Raw genomic sequence first — 24,191 nt, forward strand, 5'->3', positions numbered from 1 at the left:
ACATGATTTATCCACTATACAACTGACAACTTAATTTATCCATGGTATTGTTGTTTACATGATCTATCCACTGTACAACTACCAACTTTACTATAACATATTACAACTAAGAACTTTACTATAACATATTACAACTAAGAACTTTACTATAACATATTACAACTAACAACTTTACTATAACATATTACAACTAACAACTTTACTATAACATATTACAACTAACAACTTTACTATAACATATTACAACTAACAACTTTACTATAACATATTACAACTAACAACTTTACTATAACATATTCAAATAACAATTTACTAAACATATTACAACTAAGAACTTTACATAACAATACAACTAAAAACTTACTAGAACATTTACAACTACAACTTTACTATAACATATTACAACGACCAACTTTACTATAACATATTACAACGAACAAGGACATAACATGATTACAACTAACAACTTACTATAACAATTACAAAAAACTTACTAAACAGATTACAACGACCAACTTTACTATAACATATTACAAAACAACTTGACTATAACAGATTACAACTAACAACGTTACACATAACATATAACAACTAAAACTTACTCCAACATAGAACACAACGAACAACTTTACTATAACATATTACAACTACCAACTTTACTATAAACATATGACAACTAACAACTTACTATAACATATTGACAACTAACAACTTTACTATAACATATTACAACTAACAACTTTACTATAACATATTACAACTACCAACTTTACTATAACATATTACAACTAACAACTTTACTATAACATATTACAACTACCAACTTTACTATAACATATTACAACTACCAACTTTACTATAACATATTACAACTAACAACTTTACTATAACATATTACAACTAAGAACTTTACTATAACATATTACAACTAACAACTTTACTATAACATATTACAACTAACAACTTTACTATAACATATTACAACTAACAACGTATGTAAGAATACTGGTCCGGATAAAAAAGGATGCAAACAGCTTTCAAAATATTGTTAGTATGTCCTGCCATTTCAGGATGTTCGTCGATTTGAAGATTTCAAAAAACCTGTAAGCGACCAGAAAAGAGAACAGAGCTTTATCCCCAGACTTTGCAGCATTATTTTGTAACTATTAAGGGATAAATCTTCTCTCCTCATAACACGCATGCTCAACCATATGTCACATTAATTACCACAAATTGAGAAGAGTTTTTGCTGACAGTCAACACTGGCCAGTCCTGTCTGAGTCAACATGACACAATGACCTTGACCTGGGTCAGGATTTCCGGAAGACCAGATGTCACTGTTGATCAAATCCGTTCCTCCATTGTAGCTCCAGGTTTGAGAGCTGTACTCTCCGGCGACGTAAAATCGGAAGTCTCGTCCTACAATTGAAATTGATATATCGGAAATGAAAGGAAATTTATAATAACAAAACTAGCATTACACAATACATACTCAATGAACGTGTTAAAGCAGGAAACATACCTACATAATTTAACGATGATTTCATGTACGTGCTGTGAAAAATAAAGCGTTGTGAACACTTAACGTCCGCTCAAACATATCAACGTTATCTTGTGCGGTATATAGGGACCACAGAACCAAATCAAAATAGATTGTGGGTTTTCCCCGTTTGGGCAGAAGATTTAATAGGAAGGTGAATGATCGGGGCCTACTGATTGGATATTTAGGTGAGAGAAGTTTCCAAAGTTTTAATATGTGGGTTGGGCAATACATGCAGATGTAAAATATATAGAAAAAAAGTGATTTTTTTGCTAGCCTGTTTTTGTCAGGGGGAGTTAAGTAAGTGTGTATTTTGTTGTAATTTTGGATGAATTTTTGGTGCTGAATTCAATACAAGATGGTGGCCCCCATATAAAAAAAAGTTCAAAATGGTAGAATTTTTTATCATTCTATTTAGAGGTTTCCGAGATGACATACTTTTTAAAATTATGGCTACTGGACCAGTGTTGAAAACTCCATTTAAGCAGTACAGTGATAAACGTTAACATTACCGTCTATGGGAAATCATTTGGTTCCGTGGTTCCTATTAATGTCACAGTCTTGACGTGTTATATTGTATTATAACGCTGTAACAAACAATAACAAACTCTAGTTATAAATTCCCATATTATCTCAGGGCCCCGTACGTCAAATGTTTACACATTCCTCGGACCTCCATTTTGTGTGGGTAAAAATGACGTTCCGAAAAATCACTTGATAACTCGGCTTTCTCCGATCTAAACAATGAGTGTTTATCGGTGAATGTTGAAATCTTACATATTTGTTAATTCTTCTTGAGAACTTTTATGACTTTGTCAACAGTTAGATTTCAAGCATTTGAACATTTTGCTTGATTTGTGTGTGACGGATTTGACTGATTTGTATAGCATGATTTGAATTGTTGTTAGGTGAGACTTACCTCCCTTTCAATGTAAAATGATTGTATGCATTTATTCCTAAAAGCTATCATATCAATTTACAATATTTACTTGCCCCACAAGAATCAAATCTTGAGATAATTAATCAGATATGTTGAAATTAAAATGTACTTACTAAGCACAAAATAGCTGCCAACAATATTCTGGACTCTTAACATCTTCGATGCCGTGTCAACTTTCATGAGTCGCGTATACATTTTTGTACAGGTATTCGATGCACTTGCCTGGTCCATTTTAACCTCAACGATATTGTACAAGATGCCAGATTCCTTATCTTCTTTGTACCCGTAAATATCAAGGACACCTGTTTTGGTTAAAAAATAAAAATATTTGAAGTATATATAACTATATATATATGGGGCAAAGAAGTAATTCAAACAGTGTAAACAATAAGGTTTGTTAAATTTTCGAGGCAATCCGCCCCTTTATCAAAACACAAAAAATCACAAATACAATCACATAATATATATAAGAAGTACTGGAAATACAATAAAATACAAAATACTATATATATATATATGTTTATTGCAATGCACCTTCTATTAAATGTTCGTTTATATTTAACCTGTTATATTCAATAATTATTAGTTTTTAGACACTGAGATTCTTGTTAATATATACATGGATGCTTGTTTATGAAATTTAAAACTCTCCTCCAGACTAAGCTTAACTAACAAAAAAAAAAAAAAAAAAAAACTTTAGTGTTCATTAAACCCACATAATACGAAGTGTCAAAGTCGAAGTCAGCCAAGTGTGACACAGGTAAGTTTTTTTATGACATGTGTCTCGTACCGACCAACGTGCTCTATAGAAAGTGTATACAGCTGTAGGCAGCAGGTAAATTCTGTAAAAGGAACAGAGCTCCACGAGAGCGATGATGACGATGATGAGGACGATGATGACGATGATGATGGTACTGACCCGAAAACATGCGTAACAGATCGCGAGGTCCGCGAATGCATTGACAAGTTGAAACCATTCGTTCAAAATCAAAATGACGTTCAAGATTATGTTTTCAAAAATCTCTTAGACCTGGATATATTTGTAAGTAAGGTCAGCTCGGAAAGAGTCAAACAAACACTGACCAGTGATTTTGTCGCATCTAGCGCGATCGTGATATAACATTATTTCTACCATGTTTGCTATGTAACGCCAGTTTTGATTGGTTTAAAACCATGTATTATTTTCCAATAACCCACGCTCGTGCCAATAATACACGGTCGTGAGTCACGGCTGTTACAATTTTATATATCTAATATTCACCCGTTTTATAAAAGGTTACTATAGCCGAGTGGGCTAATGGGTTAGTCTTTCAATAATTTTTTTATGAAGACGCGAGTTCGAATCCTACGGAAGCCCCCCCCCCCCCCCCCCCCCCCCCCCCCTTTTTTTTTTTTTTTTATCCTTTTTTTTTTAATTTTCAAAATCAATGCCATATGATAGATGCTCTTGATCGTAGTACTGTATTGCCTGTACATTTCATCAACAAATACTGCAATACTCAAGAAATAAATTACAAGGTTTACTCGGGATTTCTTTGCTGTTTTTCTATTAGAAAGAGGTCGATCTCAGAACTAAACAGGACATGGTAGAATAGAAATAATCAACTTTGACTCGTGTATTGTTGCAGGATATACAACTCGGACTCGGATATTTTGCAATTTTAATTAATAACTCAGGCCTGCGGCCTTCGTTATTAATTTAATTGAAAAATATCCTCGTCCTCGTTGTATATCCTGCAACAATACACGAATCATCGTTAATTATTTCTTAAGTAGCCGTTGTATGTCTATTGTGTATTGGTAGGCCAACTGTAAATAACCAAAGACTGAACGCCTCACACTTACAATGAACAATGTTTTAAACGTTTTATTTTTTGATATCAAAATAATGAGTTGCGTGTATACAAACATGTACGAAGTGTACATATGCTGTGCGTGCATACATGGTATCGCACATTGGAAATACGACCCAACATAATACGAAACCTGTATAGTACGAAAACATTTGAGGGGTCCCCAGAAATGCGTCATAACCGGGTTGGACTGTATACTTATAATCTTTGTTTTACGAAAGGTAATCTAATTTCATGTTAGAAAATCAGAGGGCTAATTGTGTATAGTATACTATGGTCAGTCTGGAGAGAGTTTTGGATAGTAAAGTCATAATTTATATGCTGAAGGGAATTAGTATACCTTAGTATTGCTTAAGCAATACACTTTCCCTGACGAACTTTCTTGTTACACTACGTACATACGTGCGTACGCATATTTACGTACAGGACGAACGTAGAGAAAAACTATAGATACGACCTCACGGTTTCACAGGTAGGGGACTAATAAAAGTAAGAGATATATTGAAAACGTCACGATTACCACATCTAGGAACATGTCAAGAACACAGGATTTGATACTGTAAACGTACATATTTTAGCGGTAATTTTATTTTAGCGCTTTTCGCGCTGGAAGCCTTGCGCTAAATATGATTGCGCTAATTACTTTTTGTACGTTCTATTTCTATAGAAAGTTCTGTGGATGCGCTAATTCATCATTGCGCTAACTGGCTAAAATCTGCAAATGCGCTAAAATTTGATTGCGCTAAAATAAGTAAGTTTACAGTATATCGCCGCTTTTGGCGATTTTATTGATGATAAGAATAATACTCCTTGAGGTTTATTTCTATTGTACACGGTCAAAAGCGGTTTACACAGTGTAGATTCTACTGATGTATAGAAGAATGAGACTTTTTGAAAATATGGCAAAATAACTGAATAACTTAAGTTCGCATACGATAGAGTTAATTGACTATACATAACATTCGAGAGTTTACTAAAGTTTAAAATACATTGAAAAATAAACTCATTACAATGATTGTTTTTTGTTTCTACCTTTGCAAATGTGTATATTCGTCAGCGGAGATCCGTAGAAATATGATAATCAAATATACTTAAGCATATCATAGCGTATATGAGTCGAGTGAGATGTTTCTTTCATAAGTTACAATCATATATGTACTTCCCCTTATCCTTGTATTATTTTGTGTGTTTTTCTTTCACTTTTGATTTTGTCTAAAATATTTTCTCACTTTTTTAAACTTTGGCCATTTCACAGAGACAATTTATATAATATTTAACTTTTATTCTGTTATTCAATTGACTGATAACAACTTTGTCAACAAAATGTCATGAAATGATACCTTGGTTAACGAATACGCCTGTGTCGGAGATGATTCGTCCCGGTACGACGATCCAGGCGCTGTAACCTGTACACCACTGTACTCCGTTGGCGGTCTGGTAGGTGAATGACAAGCATGTTGTTTTGTTACGACAAATCATGGCACAATCCTTCATGGTTAGGGTTGTTGACATGGCTGTGACTGCCGTGTGCAAAGAAACCATTTCCTCAGTTAAGGATACCGGCTTCCTTTCAAACCGACTACTCCCATCTAACCAGCAAATCGGGATATAATAAAACGAAATTATATAGAATCAAAGGATATTTTGTTTAAGGAATCAAGGTCAAATGCTCATAATCAGAATCACACCAAGAAATCATGAAGATAACAAAATAAAGGAAAGACAACAAAGAATCATTGAGAATTAATGACAAAAGAAAAGACAATGGTTTACCATATATTATTCAGAAAAAGACAATGGTTTACCATATATTATTCAGAAAAAGACAATGATTTACCATATATTATTCAGAAAAAGACAATGATTTACCATATATTATTTAGTAAAAGACAATGGTTTACCATATATTATTCAGAAAAAGACAATGATTTACCATATATTATTTAGTAAAAGACAATGGTTTACCATATATATTATTTAGTAAAAGACAATGGTTTACCATATATTTAGTAAAAGACAATGGTTTACCATAAATCATTAAGTAAAAGACAATGGTTTACCATATATTATTTAGTAAAAGACAACGGTTTACCATAAATCATTAAGTAAAAGACAATGGTTTACCATATATTATTTAGTAAAAGACAACGGTTTACCATAAATCATTAAGTAAAAGACAATGGTTTACCATATATTATTTAGTAAAAAGACAAACTGAAGTCCATCACGAGGAACAAGATATGAACAGATTCCGAGTGAAAATCAAAACGAAAAGTGGGACGAAGGTACATTTACAGAAACCGAAATGAAACTGGAAGAAAACAGAAATTGGTGAACAGAAAGACAAATATCATTCCAGGGACATGTCTTGGTATAAAACCATAGGGTATACAGTATATAGTGAAATGCTCATTTGCATGGCATTATGCAAATTTCTGAACTAAAATTGGAATATATTTCAAGATCAGAAAAGCAAATATAAAACGATTATTTCATTTTTGTTTTATCTCAGTGAATAACGAAATAAAATACTGAACTAAAAAACGACCCTATTGGTGACATTATCAAATGTTTGCTAGATGTTAATTTAAAAAAAAAAGAGTTTTATATAATAGGTGTCCCTCACCGTTCTGTTTTCTAATCTGACATCCGCTGACATCGAATGTGAGAGCAATAACCCACTCCCATTCTCTTGGATTAATTCGCAAATGGCGAGCTGTGACGTGTGGTGTGACTAATGACGTCACTGGAGTTTGGATGTCAAAGCTTCCGTTGAATAACTGAAAAGAATAATTAACACATTTCAGAAGTCATCTCACATAACTAAGTTTTTACAGTGGAACGAATTGTGTTAAAAGCATTCACAACATATTTCAGAGGAGGGTATATAAAAACAATGTGACTTGCCTTTGGATTTCCATCAGGTGACGACACCGTTGTCCACGTTACACCGTCCATGCTGTGCAGTAGGTAGTAAGATTTGACCCATTGTTCATATATCCTTTGTCTTCCCTGTACAGTTACAGCAGAAATCGTAGTGTCAACCGGAAACGTCACCTTGATAATGATGTGTTGTACACGTATTAAACACTTTACATTTTGATTAATTAGGACAGTTGCTTCGTTATCTCGAACTTTTATAACTCGAAGACACTACTTAACTTGAAGTTAAATCTGCTTCGACAGTAAAATTCTATTCATAATATATCTGATTACTTCGAATACATGGACACTTTCCGTGATCAATCTTACTCCGAGATAGAGAGGTTCTTCTTTATTGTTTATTAGTGAATTTATATTTTCTTGTGGGAGGAAGTGGAGATGAGGTGTTTTAGGATAAAGGGCTGGATGATGCGGGACTTAGCGATAGGGGACAGGTGATTGTGGAGTTGATGTTAAACGTCCTAACAACATCGCAGGGGTCAAATGAGAGGGTATCCACGAATATCCAGGTGTACAGTGTCGTGAACTGGGTACAGTTTGAAAAGGTGAAGAGTGTTACAGTGTGATAAAATGTAGTAGATAACAATATGTCCTTTTGTTAAATTCCATAAGGTCTTATCAATATAGAACATCAAAATAGGCTCAACATGCAGCATAGGACAGCAGGCTCGACATATGACATTCAACATGCAGAATCTGAATGACGTATGATGAATGTTGAGCCAACTTCACTTGCTTAGAACATAGCGAAACATTTATTTCCAGAACGCTTTCAATTTCAAGGGAAAGCCAGATATAAAAAAAAAACTCTTTGAAACCTATTATTGCCCCTAATGTACAGCGTGATCCGACACTAGTGTCACAATATCCTCCATACATACATATATAACTACGGACATGTCACAATACCATGTCTCATGAATAGGTAGGATCGGATGAGTTTTCATTTCAGATGGAATTTGTTAAAACGACGTTTTAAGTTAAAAACAAATGCCGGTGTAACGTTGAAAATGGACCCCCGTGGAAAATGGAACCCGGTTCCATTTTCAAACATCCCGGTTCCATTTTTCACGGGGGTCCATTTTCAACGTTACACCGGCATTGTCGAGCAAAACAATTAATAAAATAAGTTAAAATTTGTGATGAGTTTCATAATGTTACATAATGTAATTTTTTGGACAACCGACCAATTGTTTGAATCAATTGAATTACCTGTATATACTGCTTTGTGTTTTCTTTGCCAGCGACCCAACATCCAATTCTCGGCTTTGCTAAAGTGTCATCTCCAGGGTAGTCAAGCCTGCCACAATACGCACTATTGTCACGCATTGAGTGGCGAAAGTTACTCGAAGAAGTCATGGCAGTGTCGTTGACACCATGAAAACCAGAGACTAGGTAGTCCGAACAAAGAAGGACATCTACAATGAAGACGTAAGTATGGTGTAAGTACGTAATTAACATAACCAGTATTATCATCAGAGGTAAAATTCAGGATTAACAACGACTAGGTCAAACGATTCCCATCAAGAGTCCTTAGACCATCAGATTATGATCCCAAGCAGTTGTCGTGTATGGTTTTCTATATATTATATATGACTTTGTTCGAAAACACTTAACAAATAACGCAAAAGCATTTTGAAATCAGAATTGACAAACGAGCGAGCACTTAGACTATCATCCTATCGTTTGTTGATACTTGTTAATATTTTCTTTTTTTTTTTATAATTTTTTTATTTTCAAAGACATTTCATTTTGGATTACAAGGCAATAAACATCACATTCACACACTTCACATTCACACACTTCACATTCACACACATATATACTGAAGAAAACCAAACTGTCAATTAATGGGTTTTTTTCATTGCATTATGTATTATGGAATAAATTTAGTATATATGAAATTGTCAAAAGTCAATTGATCTATAATATTGAGTATAGTTAATTGATTAAATGACATAATAGTCACTATATTGCTAAAGAACTTTTAAGTACATATAAGTTGTCCAAAATATTAATGCCATATATAAAGTTATATGTATATCCAAATTACTATATAATATCAACAGTAACATGTAACATAAACACTGTACGTAATATTGCACAATCAAGAAACATACATATCTCTTTCATATATACATGTAGTTTTCCTTTTTTAAATTATAACTTTTTTATGTGTGTGCATACATATCTCACAAACATATACACCTTTACATCCATTCACCATACATACCAGGATAATACAGTAGACAAACATTGAAGAGATAAAAATTAACTGTATTAAATTGAAATAGTAACACTAAATATTGTAGGAGACAGAGACACACACAAAATAGAAAGAGAACAATAAAGAGAGAAAGAGAGAGAGAGAGAGAAAGGGTGTAGGTAGGAAAGAAAAGGAAGTTAGAGGTCCCATAGCTAAAATATCCGAAATATATTCAAAATTCCTTGTATAATTTGAGTATTAATAAAACATTACATTTTCGAACAATAGGCAAAAGTCAGAGCATGCGATAGCATTAACAATAAAAAACATGTAAGATGGGCATACAGTATTAATAATATTATTTGTACTACTGTTACATTTCAACAATGGCTTTCCATTTCCTCCAATTAATTTCAAATTTCCTTTTCATGTATTCATTTCTGCTGCTGATGATATATTTCTGAACAATGAAGTGGTCTTTAATGACATTGATAAGAGCATTCAGACTCAAAGATTTATGTAGACATCTACTTTTATAGATGTAGTGTTTTATAATTACTAAAATTTCGTTATCAACCATATTTGCTTGAGATGATAGTATACCAAAAAGAAAAGATTCTTTATTTATAAAAATAGGAATGAGGAAAATGTCACATAAAGTTTCAAATCGCTGTAGTAGTTCCTGCACTTCTGTGCATTCCCATAGACAATGGACAATAGTTTCTCTTTCCATGTTACAGAGTGTACATAAAGGACTAGGGTATATGTTTATTTTAAAAAGAAAAGTGTTAGTTACTAGAATATGATGTAAAATTCTAACTTGAAACCATTGCAATTTAGAACCTTTCGTGATAGTAAATGGAAGTTTAAGTATTTTAACCCATTTTTCATGATTAAACTCAAAGTCAAATTCTTCATTCCATTTTCTTACCCCATTTGGTGTTGAAGGTGCTGTAATGATGCAGTTATAAAAGTCTTTAGATCCCTTTTTACTCTTATAAAATATTTCTATGTTTGATGGTAAAAATGGTAAGTCTGGTCTTTCTATCATAAACTCAATTCTTCTAAGAAAATGCTTTACAGCTGTGACTAGACCATGATATTGTAGAAAATTTGTATTTATTCCATAGTTTTGACGGAATTCATTAAGGGAATAAAAAGTCATATCACAAATATTTTTGACAAGGTCATTTATAGTATAAACAGTGGCTTTAAACCAGTGTGGATAGAAAACAAATTTATTCCCTATTTGGATGTCATTGTTATACCAAAGTGGTGTTTTTAATATAGAATCTTGGCGTATCACCCTCATATAATTTGAGTTAATATTTTCTTAATCAATACATTGAAAAGTGATAAAACAAAATACACGCTGAATTTGTATGGAAACACTTCAAATCTTGTAAAAACATTTTGAAAGAAGAAATGGCAAACAAGCGAGCACATTTCATTTTACCTAAAAATAACGTTATTTCAGTCCTGCGTCTCGGAGATATATTTCGGAATGAAGACCACGTATTACTATTGGGAGTGGTTTATTGATGCTTCATATCAAAATCAATTTGACCCACAGTTTGGGAGATAATTGTTGTTTCTTATTATAATTTTTCATTTAAATGCACAACAGAAATTCTAACGGGAAGTTTTATGCTGCATATCCAATATATTCAACAATAAAATAACTGTTACGATATATACCACACGATTTCCAGGATACATAATAGTACTTTCTTGATACATAACAGTACTCCCTGGGTACATAATAGTACTCCCCGGATACATCACAGTACCCCCTGGATACATAACAGTACTCCCTGGATACATAACAGTACTCCCTGGTTATTTGAACAATACTCCCTAGATACATAACATTACCCCCTGGATACATAACAGTACTCCCTGGATACATAACAGTACTCCCTGGTTATTTGAACAGTACTCCCTAGATACATAACATTACCCCCTGGATACATAACAGTACTCCCCGGATACATAACAGTTCTCCCTGGATATATAACAGTACTCCCTGGATATATAACTTTACTCCCCGGATACATAACAGTTCTCCCTGGATACATAACAGTACTCCCTGGATACATAACAGTACTCCCTGGATACATAACAGTACTCCCTTGATGCATAACAGTACTCCCTAGATACATAATAGTACACCATTGACACAGCACAGTACCCCTAAATACATAACAGTACTCCCTGGATACATAACAGGTCTACCTGGATTATAACAGTACTCCCTGGATTCATAACAGTACCCCTGGATACATAACAGTACTCTAATGATACATAACAATACTCTCTGGATACATGACAGTACTCCCTGGATTCATAACAGTACTCCCTGGATACATAACAGTACCCCCTGGATACATAGCAGTACTGGTTGGATACATAAGTTGCTATGTGACTTTATTACCGTATCATATCAACATTTCAACGAAAGCTATCAAGGATGTGGGTAAAATGAAAAGATGGACAGGAAAGATAATCTTCCACCTTGATAAAATAAACATGTAGCTCATTACTGGTACACAGACAAAAACAGTCAGGTATAGACAGATATAGGTATCATACCTATCACCGCATGGCTCAAGTAGTATTAAAACGATATTTAAATAATATATATATATGTTTATTAGGTGGCAGATGAGTACTTCATCAGCATGAATTCATTTTTGCTCCCTCGGGCACGACTAAATTTGTCGAGATATTGATCCTGTATCCATTGTGACGTCACTGTTGTCTCCGGATTAGGTACTGTGCATCTCTCGACAAAAGTAACCAGGTGCCCTCAAAAGAAGACAATACTACAGAAATAGAAACCATAAATATAATCAGATTTTTCATAAAGTAATTAAGGATATTAAATCTTGATGAAGCTTAAATCGAATGTAGAACTGACTATTCCTTTATATAAGTGTCCTATAATGTGTTGAAAAAAATGAAACTACTTACCTGCTTTCACCAAGAGGAAACAAAAAGTAAGTATGAAAATTGTCAGTTCCATCACGTTTAGCTGGTGGTGGTACCATACCTACATGGATACGAAAATGAATTGTCGATTTCTCTTAATAAAATCCGCCCCTTCATGAAGGCATCAAATAATTACAAACGATCACATAAAGACGTAGAACATAAACCAGTGATATAGGTTAATCATATTTAAAAAAAAGGAATAATATCGATATTTTTTTGTTTAAGATCAATTCGGTCGTTAATTCATTCGCCAAAGGACTATTGTAATTAATTAGAAAACATCTTAGGTGGTGTATAGATGTTATGAATAAATATTCATTGTAACGTATAAAAGGTTTAAAGGGTAACAGTGCAAGTTGACAAGATTTGATTACAGCGCGTGCATGGAAGTAAATGTTTTGTTTATCTCAAAAGTGGGTTTATTTCGTCCCACACAATTGCGGGTACGGGTAGCAATGACAATATCGGATGGTTATCGGTGTGATTAAAATCCCAATCTAGATTTTATCATTAAGTTCGATCTATATCAGTTTACCTTAGTTTATTAAAGTTTTGGCATCTAATTCTGAATTTATATTTAAAGGTACAAATACCCTGTAAGTACTTATATAGTGACTATGACTGACAGTTGGATGAGTATAACACTAGTATTGTAGAAAATATCAGACTTCAGCGATACTAAAAAAATGTAATATAAATACGAGAGTTGAGTACTTACGCTATGCAACATTGCAATCACCATTGATGAATATCTTCGGCGTCAATTTTTTTGCTATTCGTGAAGATCTGGGAATATGTACTGCAGTAAAAATTGTGATATCCGACAACAGCGAGATCTGGTTGGTAGAGCAGTACGGAAACGGCTGTTCTTTCAGACCGACATGTAGGCGCTAAAGGCGGAGAAATATCAAATATCATTGGATAAGACCTTAGCTCCACCATTACTGTGTTTGCTACCATCTGCAACGGTGCATTACTTAGATGATGTTAATATTTAATCCCTTTCACCAAAGCATTCTCGGGTTTGGTATATCCTATCAGAATATCGGTATATTTGTCCATACCAGTGAACATTCACGTTTCTAATAATTCATTTTAAAATATTAAAACAAGGGGAATCCATGGGTCGCAATTGCGTGGGAACCAGAAGCACAGTTTTGGACCTTGTATTCTCATGACGTAACGAAGACTTTATTTACTCATTTTAATCATATTCAATACTTTATATAAATTCGTGAAACAACAACCTGATTATGTTTTAGCAGTGAAATACGAAGGCATTGATAAAGCCGTGAGCCGTAAAGCATGATTACGCTACCATTATGTTTATGCTCAGAATAAAATCAAGGATACGTTTAACTAACATTTGTGATCAATTTTCAATGCAGAAAATCACAAATAAAACCATGGATGGAGCTCCCCCCCCCCCCCCTTTTTTTTTTTATACTTTTACACTTGTTAAGACAATTTAGAAATGTTTTGTATTTTCTTTGATTATCGATTTGTTTGGCGTATAGACAAGCAATCATTTTTTCTCGAAATATAGCAAGCAGTTATTTTTTCTCGAAATATAGCAAGCAATTATTTTTTCTCGAAATTAGCTACCGTATATCGTTTTTAGCGTATGCCAAATTTTGCGTTTTCTATACAAATTCACATAATTTTAGTGTATTTCATTTTAAGCGTTACAGCTAGATAGTTTATTTTCAGTGAATATATGTTATGGTAGCACACTACAGTAGGACAGCCTGGCCATGGGCAGTTTTTTTGTTAAGCAAATAACTCCTGTATTATGATATGCATAAAAAATAAAAAAATAAATGTACACTATAATTGGTATATTCAGTATGAAGAAGTACATACAGGCTTCACATTTGTTAAAACAAAAAATAATAAATTGGTTTCGGATTTTAAATTTCCGGATTTTCCGCAAGTGTGTTTACACAGGAAATTTAGTTTTGCCTACAGCGAAAAATGGATGCCCACAGTAAAGGTGAGATAGCGGAAAAACTCAATTTACAACATATTTAATATATATTTAATTTTAGATAGGTTTCAGAAAAAAAATGGTGTAGAGAATTGTGTCATCTTGGGTCAAATATCATAATATTTGGCAATTTTTAAGCATTTTTTAAGCTGTTACCATGGTATTCACAGCTCTAAAAACCACAGAAAATATCAGTTAACTTATCCTTCAGAGCTGTATTAAAATTGCAAATGTTGTACAGATTACAAATATATATACTTTATTAGAGTTTATATGTAGGGTTAACTGGCAATGTTTACATATCTAAGACATGTGTCATATTTTTCAAAATTGGGCATTTTTACTGTTCACTGCTACCTATATATTTTAGTATATACATGTAGTTTCCAATATCCTTCCATTGTTTTGGAGAATACACAGTGTAATTTCCCCTCTTTTTACGAGGTGTAGATCGTTCTTCGTTTTCAAGTAATAGTTCGTCTACAAATGTGTTTGCCCTTGCAAACTCTGGCCTTTCCTTGGGGTTGTGTTTGTCCTTCGTAAAGGTAACAAATCTTAGCATAGCAATGTTGACACTGCCAATGCTAAGCTCGTTATGATTTCAAATATACAATGGACAAGGTATGGTCAGCTGTGAACACAATCTTTATTGATGACATAATTCATTCGAGTCACGGTTAATTGAGCACAGCTGTCTAACTCGAAAAACATTCATATTAGATTGAATATATATACGTAATTCAGGTACCGAATTTAAGGTGATGAAATCTCAAGAAGTGTTGCTTTGCAAAAGTTTACTATATTTATAAACCGGGACTGAACACCAATGATTATGTTCACCACAGACATAATTGATTATTACGCAATATAAATACCATACGAACCATAATTGTCATGGTATGGCTATTTAATACATTAATCTGCAATGCTGAAATAAAACAATGATTTGTTGACAACAAAATTGACTGATGGCAAGTCATTTCAGCATTTGCTGCCGGTACAAACTGTACCGAAAAAATGCGAATTTATATTAAACTGATTGACTTTACCGATACATAATTTATGACGCGAAAAGAAATTAAAGTTCATGATAAACGATTAATGGATCCCAATACTAAAAGTGCTTAAAAGATTAACCCGAATTGTCGCTTCTAGCTGTCCCTCATGGTATAATTTACTATAAACTATTAATGCGAAATCATTTCACTGCAATTCGGTGGGTCACACTGGAAATGATAATTTCTCGGTAGTAAGCAGAATGTTGCGAGCTCTTGTCACTTGCACCCACGGGACTCCATTCGTGAAGCATTGTTGACAAACATCAACAGACGTGGGCATTGTCTTGTACTGTGACCCGTTGAGTTATGTATGTAAACTCTGACTCATTGAGTTATATCAGTAAACTGAACCGTTGAGTTATGTCTGCAAACTCTGAACGGTTGAGTTATATTTGTAATCACTGACCCGTTGAGTTATGTCTGTAACTTCTGAACCGTTGAGTTATGTCTGTAACTTCTGAACCGTTGAGTTATGTGTGTAAACTCTGACCCGTTGAGTTATGTGTGTAAACTCAGACCGATGAGTTATGACAGTAAACTCTGACCTGTTGAGTTATGGTTGTAAACTGAATCGTTGAGTTATGTATGTAAACTCTGACCCGTTGAGTTATGTCTGTAAAATCTGACCCGATAAGTTATGTCTGTAAACGTTTGAGACCTTGGTACAAAGAAAAGTAAATAAAACCAAACAAACGCAACTGCATAAATAGATATAAGCTCCGATTGGTCTAATGTATGTTTTAATACCTCACAATACGGGAGGGTCGATGTGGCAGTCTGACGATACATTTATTTTTGAAAACCCTATTAGATACTTGAATATGTACATCAGCGAAACTGTATGAATACAGGAAAATAATTTGAGGATCTAAACAATAGAATTGTAATTATTTTTATTTAGAAATAATTGTGTTCTTATGGATGGATTACAATTCAGTGTTTGGATTCACACAAGACCCAACGAGCACTGGCTAATTGATATTTAAATGTTTTCTTGTTTTTTTTGTTTTTGTTTTGATATACCATCAATGTTGAGTATATCATTTTCATACATACACATACTTCAATTATTGATTGTCGTCCAGGATACTGTATGTGGTTGGACGATTACGCACGAAAAAACTTCGGGTCACCGCATTCGGCATTGTGATTAAGATTTTGCCAATATGTTGCCTATATGTTTGATAGATAAGGAATCTTTCGCTTTAGATCTAAAACAAAGCTACAAATAAATGCATGGCTATGCAATTATGTAATTTATATCTCAATAAATCCTCTTCTTAACAGACATATATATGTATCAGCTGTAAACGGTCTTCTTCATAGCCGATAGGCAGATGTGTTCATATAAAAGAAAAGAAAAGAAAAATACAAAAAAAAAAAAAAAAAACACACACAAAAAAACAAAACAACAACAACTCATGGTCAATATCCTAAAGGATTATCTTCTGGCACTTTTCATATTTGCGCTTTAAACCATATTCTGCCTGGCTTTATGTGACACATGACATTTCACGCCTTGACTGGCGATTAATAATAAATACGCTCACTGAGCCAAGTTCTCAATAAATACATTCAACAGCATTGATTTTATTCTTTAATAAAAATCAAAACACTGCAGCTTACACTTAATTAATGTGAGAAATTACACCACACATAAATCTTAAATAAATCTCAAATTCATATAATTCTTAAAATTTTCAGATTTGAATAAAAGTTACTACGAATAATTTTTCTTGTAGAATGAGATATTCAACAATGACAACACTTTTGAGGACAACACCGTTATACCACTGTGGCACCAATTTGTGCTTTTTCTCATTTAGTGTTGTTTTCACTGCGATTTTCTTTTAAAGTTCCAACACACATGTTTGGCTCACATTCAGTTCCCTTTTACTGCTTATTTTGATATAAATATTTCAACTTTGTATTAGAGAGTCAGGTGTATATCTCGATTTAAATTTCAAAAGGACGATTATAATAATTTGTTGTGTATGGGACAAGGTTGAAAAATATCAAAACGTCTAATGTCTAGCGATATGGTCAGAAGAAACGCAGGCCAAGAGGAAGGATTCGCTGGTCTGTTTTCGATTTTTTGAATGTATTTAGAAGCATTTGAAAGTCAGAAAGTACATTTAAGGTCTTTTTGAAAAAAATTCACACTTATTCTCTTATCTAAGTTCTTTTTGTTTATCAACAATATTTCCAGCCTATACTTGCATAGAATACTTACAGGTACATATCAATATTTCTGCATCCGTATAAATCTATGTCAGTCTATTTCACACGTAAAGTCTAGGGGTGGGGTAAGTGCCTTAATATGGTTATGACACGGCTATCTTATATTGGTACACCATGGTTCAAACACTGTAGAATTCACAACCAGCTAAAGTCATTAATCAATATCGTGTTATTTGTGATGTTATGGAAACGGCGGAAAGTTGATGTCGATGGTATTCGCGCAGGTGCTCGTGAAATAATGACTCCCTCTTTATATGACGCCAAAGTTACTAAGATGTTTAGTTCTGGACACTGTGTGTCATTTACTTTGGTACGTTATGAATGATAAAATTATGTTTTGATCAGTTTTTTTTTCTTTGCGTAAACAGTATATATATTACAATACCATTTTTTATGATAAAATCATTAAAGCTTTCAGCGTATGGTATTACGTACATACATTTACTTTATTGATAAAAAAACATTAATTCTTGGGTGGATTCCTGTTAAATTGGTTGAAAATACATTAAAACTTGTAATTGAGAGTATTAACAACCACTATGGTGAATTACAGGTATTTTTTCTTGCTATGTTTTATATAATGTGTGATACAAAATCGTGTACGCATCTAGACGATTCCTACATATGAAACAGGACGTCAACGATAACAATAAATAATCGAAATGAAGTCGGAATGTTTTTTTAACTCGTAAAATGCGTAAAATGTTTGTCAAAGGAAACATTTCTAAGAAAAAATGCTTTGTATCTCAATAGCTCCACAAATAAGGGAGATATATGACCATTTCTGTAACACTGAAGTGTTATTGGCATAGATTTGCGAGTTGGTAGATATTGGGTTAATGTGTGCTACCGCTAATTTGGTGGAAATGCTTACTACATTGTAATCATTTCGTGTTTAGGATCAGTTGCCAATGCTCCGCTTGTTTATTATTTTATGGAACATTTCTCGGATATGTATTTTGGGTACATCCTGCTGGTACAAAGCTTGATTTGTATGATTCTTATTGCTGGGTGTGTTGTACTTATCTGGCTGACAGAAAATCAATACCAGTCACGTGACTGACTCACCAGTACAAACGTAGGCATAAATAGTTACTCATCTACTTTTCAAACAGAGGTTAGGGATATTCAAATGAAACAATATAAACAGTGAAAACATGTTATATACCAAAGCTTAAATATATATATATATACATAAAAAAATTAGTTCAGTTCAAAACCAATAAACTGATGATAGAATATGAAAAAGTCTTACAGATTGATGGTTGTGATGAATCTTGACAGTATACAATAAAGCACAAAGCATTATAAAATATACACTGTACGACTGACAACGTTATTTATCCAGGGTACTGTTGTTAACCTGATTTATCCACTGTACAAATGACAACGACATTCATCCAGGGTATTGTTATCAAACTTATTTATCAAAAGTACTGTTGTCAACAATATTGATCCAACGTATTGTTGTCAACCTGACGTATCCACTGTACGACTGACAACGTTATCTATCCAGGATACCGTTGTCAACCTGATTTATCTACAATAAATCAAGTGACAACGTTATCTACGAGCATAAAATGTACACGTAAGTAGGAACACTTTTCCGAAAAAAGGATGCAAACAGCTATTCAAGGTAATGTTAATATGTCCTGCCATTTTAGGATGTTCACCAATTTGAAAATTCTGAGTCAAAAACCTGTAAGCGATGAAAAAAGGGGGACAACTCTGAATTCCAGGACTTTCCGGAATTATTTTCTACCTAAGAGTTAATGTACTTTCCTCATTACACGCATGCTCAACCATACGTCACATTAATTACCACAGATTGAGAAGAGTTGTTGCTGACAGTCAACACTGGCCAGTCCTGTCTGAGTCAACATGACACAATGACCTTGACCTGGATCAGGATTTCCGGAAGACCAGATGTCGCTGTTGATCATATCCTTTCCTCCATTGTAGCTCCAGGTTTGAGAGCTGTACTCTCCGGCGAGGTAAAATCGGAAGTCTCGTCCTACAATTGAAATTGATATATCCGAAATGAGTGAAATTTCTAACATAAAAACTAGCATTACACAATACATACGCTTTCTTCTTGATGATTTTAAACTACATGTCGAATGTCACAATGAACGTGTTATAGTAGGAAAATTAGTGACATAACTTGACGAGGATTTCATGATGTGTATCACGTGCTGTGTGAAATATAAAACGATGTGAAAACTTTTAGTCATGTCCACTCAAAACTATCAACAGGAATATTGTACGGAATTAATGCCACGGACTAGACACGTTATCTTATAATATTACACTGTAATGGACAATAACAAAATGTAGTTTTAAATTCCTATATCATCTTAGGGCTCCACATGTCAAATTTTCGGTGGGATAAAATGACGTTCCGAAAAAATCACGTGATAACTCGGCTTTCTCCTACCTAAACATTGAGTGTTTATCAGAGAATGTTGAAATCTTACAATATTTATCAATTCTTCTCAAGAAGTTTTATGATTTTTTTCAATAGTCTTATTTAAAGCATTGGTATGCTGAACATTTTGCTTGATTTTTGCGTGACTAATTTGACTTATTTGTTCAATTATTGTCTACTTGTATGATCCGATTTATATATACCATGCATTGAATTGTTGTAAGGATAGAGTAACCTCCCTTTTAAATGTAAATGATTATATGCATTTATTTCTAAAAGCTATCAAATCAATATACCCTACTTACTTGCCCCACAAGAGTCAAATCTGAGGATAATTTATCAGATATGTTAAAATTAAATGAGTGATCTACATGTACTTACTAAGCACAAAATAGCTGCCAACAATATTTTGGACTCTTAACATCTTCGATGCCGTGACAACTTTCATGAGTCGCGTATACATTTTTGTACAGGTATTCGATGCGCGTGCCTGGTCCATTTTCACCTCAACGATATTGTACAAGATGCCAGATTCCTTATCTTCTTTGTACCCGTAAATATCAAGGAGACCTGGTTTGGTTTTAAAAAATTGAATTATCTATAAACATACAATGTATATACATATGTTTATTACACTGGAACTTCTTGTTCGCTGATATTTAACGTATTATATATTATATAATTTATGAAATTTGAAAATCTTCTTCACGTTAATTTAAACTATTCAACATAATAGCAAATAAGGGTTAAATGGGGTATGATTGAAATGGATTAAAATATGCGTAAATGTTCCGTTCATAAACTTATTGTTTAAATAAAAAAGGCTGCAATCAATCGCCTTAGGGTTATTTCTATTGTTATTATAATGTAAAATGATTTTGTTATGTAACTAGCGCTAGGCATGGATTAAAAATAGTCTAAGCAATCATTTATAATTAATTTTTCTTTGTTTTTATGGTAAATACTCAAATCTGATTGGTCGAAAAATTCTTTTCATTCTTCTATGAAAGAAATTCCGAGAATGGCGCGAAAAATGTGACGTCACAATACGACAATTGACGTTGTGTATTGATTTGAGAAAAAGATTCCCATTTAAAACCAGTAAAATTGTACATAAAACATGTTTTAAATAAGAAAATAATTTTCAAAAATTAATTATAAGCGTTGATGTCAATTATTTTTTAGTTTTATCGGGGTATGAGAACAAATTTTGTTTGCAAACTTCTGTAAGAATCCGCTACGCGGATTCATAGAGTTTGCAAACAAAATTTGTTTCATACCCCGATGAAACTAAAAAAAAGATGACATCAATGCTTAAATGGTACTCACGTAGCTTGTAAACAAAATTGTTGAAGGTAAAAAAAATAAAATAAAAACTACACAGGATTTGATACATCGCCGCTTTCAGCGAATTTATTGATAATACGAATCGTATTCATGGAGTTTTGATGGTACTCGGTTAATGCCTGTTTTACACAGTGTAGATTATATTGATGTATGGGAGGAATTAAAATGATGGTCAAATATCTGAATAGATCAAGTTCGAATTAGGTAGAGCTTACTCGTTATACATCACGTCCGGGTAAGACAGAGTTCACTACAATGGAAAAATGAACTCACTACAATGATTTTCCTCTTAAATGTTAAAATGGAAAATGTTTTATGTTCGACAGCAGAGGCCCTCAGAAAATTGATTATCATGTATGTACAGTAAACCCTAGCATAGTGTTTGTGAGGTAGCTGAGGTGTATCTTTCATAAGTTACTTCCCATTATCCATATCTTATTATGAATTTTGTGCTTTATTTTCATTCATAATATGTCTAAAATAATTTACCATGCTTGTTTAATTATCGACCTTTTACGAAGAGAATTTTGTAAATATTTCTATATCGCTATCTCATTGTTTATTCCACTTTGATCCTTTCATGGAGAAAATGTATATAGGCTTTACTTGAAATTCTATCAAATGGACTGATAGTAACGTTGGCAACCAAAGTTTGATGAAATAAAGCCTATCATACCTTGGTTAACGAATACGCCTATGTCGGAGATGATTCGTCCCGGTACAACGATCCAGGCGCTGTAACCTGTACACCACTGTACTCCGTTGGCGGTCTGGTAGGTGAAGGCCATACACGTTGTTTTGTTACGACAAATCATGGCACAATCCTTCATGGTTAGGGTTGTTGACATGGCTGTGACTGCCGTGTGCAAGGAAACCATTTCCTCAGTTAAGGATACTGGCTTCCTTTTAAACCGACTACTCCCATCTAACCAGCAAATCGGGATATAATAACACGAAATTAAATAGAATTAAAAGATATTTTGTCGAAGAACTCTATGACACAATATATCAGTAAAATGCTCAGAGATTATTGTTTAAAAGAATTACACCAAGAAATTATATAGTGAACAGAGAATCAATGAGAATATTTTCAAGTAACAGATAAGATTTAGTATACCACCAAGAACTAGGATAAACGAAACGAAAACAAGATATGAAGAGATGCCGAGTTGAAATCAAAGCGGTATATCTTAACATTTATGAATATTTCTGAACTAAAATTGGAACATATTTCAAGATCAGGATAGCAAATACAGAACGAGCTTTAAATTGTCGTTTCAATCGCAGTGCTAATGTAATAGAATACTGTACTAAAGAAAGGCTGTTTTGGCGACATTATAAGATGTTCGTGTGATGTTTATATTTCATATATAATTTGTCTCTTACCGTTCTGTTTTCTTATCTGACATCCGCTGACATCGAATGTGAGAGCAATATACCCCACCCATTCTCTTGGATTGATACGCAAATGGCGCGCTGTGACGTGTGGTGTGACTAATGACGTCACTGGAGTTTGCATGTCAAAGCTTCCGTTGAATAACTGAAAAGAATAATTAACTCTTATCAGAAGTAATATCATATAAACTAAGTTTTCACAGTGGAACGAATTGTGTTAAAAGCATTTACAACATATTTCAGAGGAGGGTTTATGCAATCACGTGACTTGCCTTTGGAACTCCATCATGTGACGACACAGTTGTCCACGTGACACCGTCCATGCTGTACAGTAGGTAGTACGATTTGACCCATTGTTCGAATAGCTTTTGTCTTCCCTGTACAGTTACAGCAGTAATCGTAGTGTCAACAGGAAACGTCACCTAGATAACATGTGTTATATATGTTTTAGACACTGTACGCTTACGGACACTTTGGATTTGGACTGTGTTGTCATCTCGAACTCTGACTAGTCGAAGACCTTATTTAAGTTGAAGTGAAAACTCAATTTCGACAATAAAATTATATATGTAATGCAACTGGATGCTTGGAATGCATGGACATTTTTCATGGCCAATTTTGCTTCGAGATATCGAGGTTCGGCTCCATTGTTAAGAATGTGGGCCTTGATACTGAAGGGCAGGAGGATGATGAGATGGAGGGTGATGAAATGGAGGATGAAAGGCTGGATGATGATGGGATGGAGGTTGATGGGATGGAGGATGAAGGGCTGGAGGATGATGGGATAGAGGTTGATTGGATGGAGGATGAAGTGCTGGATGATGATGGGATGGAGGTTGATTGGATGGAGGATGAAAGGCTGGATGATGATGGGATGGAGGTTGATTGGATGGAGGATGAAAGGCTGGATGATGATGGGATGGAGGTTGATGGGATGGAGGATGAAGTGCTGGATGATGATGGAATGGAGGTTGATGGGATGGAGGATGAAGGGCTGGATGATGATGGGATGGAGGTTGATGGATCTAGGTTGATGGGATGGAGGATAAAGGGCTGGAGGATGATGGGATGGAGGATGGGCAGCAGGTGATTGTAGAGTAGAAGATAAGGTTTAACGTCCTCAAACAACGCAAGGGTAAAATGAGAGGGTATTCACGGGTATCCAGTTATACGGCGTCGTGAAAAGGGTACAATTATAAAAGGCAAAGATTTATATAATGTGATAACATTATGTAGATAACAGTTTTTCCTTTTATTAT

General features: G+C 33.8%; 1 protein-coding gene across 1 annotated transcript; it reads right to left on the reverse strand.

The window, feature by feature from the left end:
* Nucleotides 1-5,659: 5,659 nt before the first annotated feature.
* Nucleotides 5,660-23,428, reverse strand: LOC117326612. Its single transcript, XM_033883371.1, has 8 exons — nt 23,399-23,428; nt 22,924-23,077; nt 22,214-22,462; nt 19,585-19,776; nt 8,489-8,694; nt 7,241-7,345; nt 6,960-7,113; nt 5,660-5,922 (listed from the first exon to the last, which is right to left on the reverse strand). The coding sequence occupies exons 1-8, from the start codon at nt 23,426-23,428 to the stop codon at nt 5,660-5,662; spliced, it is 1,353 nt and encodes a 450-aa protein (XP_033739262.1).
* Between the last annotated feature and the right edge of the window lie 763 nt (nt 23,429-24,191).

The sequence above is a fragment of the Pecten maximus genome, chromosome 4, assembly GCF_902652985.1.
Source record: "Pecten maximus chromosome 4, xPecMax1.1, whole genome shotgun sequence".
Taxonomy (NCBI): Eukaryota; Metazoa; Mollusca; class Bivalvia; order Pectinida; family Pectinidae; genus Pecten; species Pecten maximus.

Coding starts and splice junctions, on each gene's coding strand:
- LOC117326612 (XM_033883371.1), bottom strand. CDS start 23,428: ATGACAACACAGTCCAAATCCAAAGTGTCC. Junction 22,463..22,923: donor TCAGATAAGAAAACAGAACG/GTAAGAGACAAA, acceptor TTTGCTGGTTAG/ATGGGAGTAGTCGGTTTAAA. Junction 7,346..8,488: donor ACACAAAGCAGTATATACAG/GTAATTCAATTG, acceptor GTAACTGTACAG/GGAAGACAAAGGATATATGA.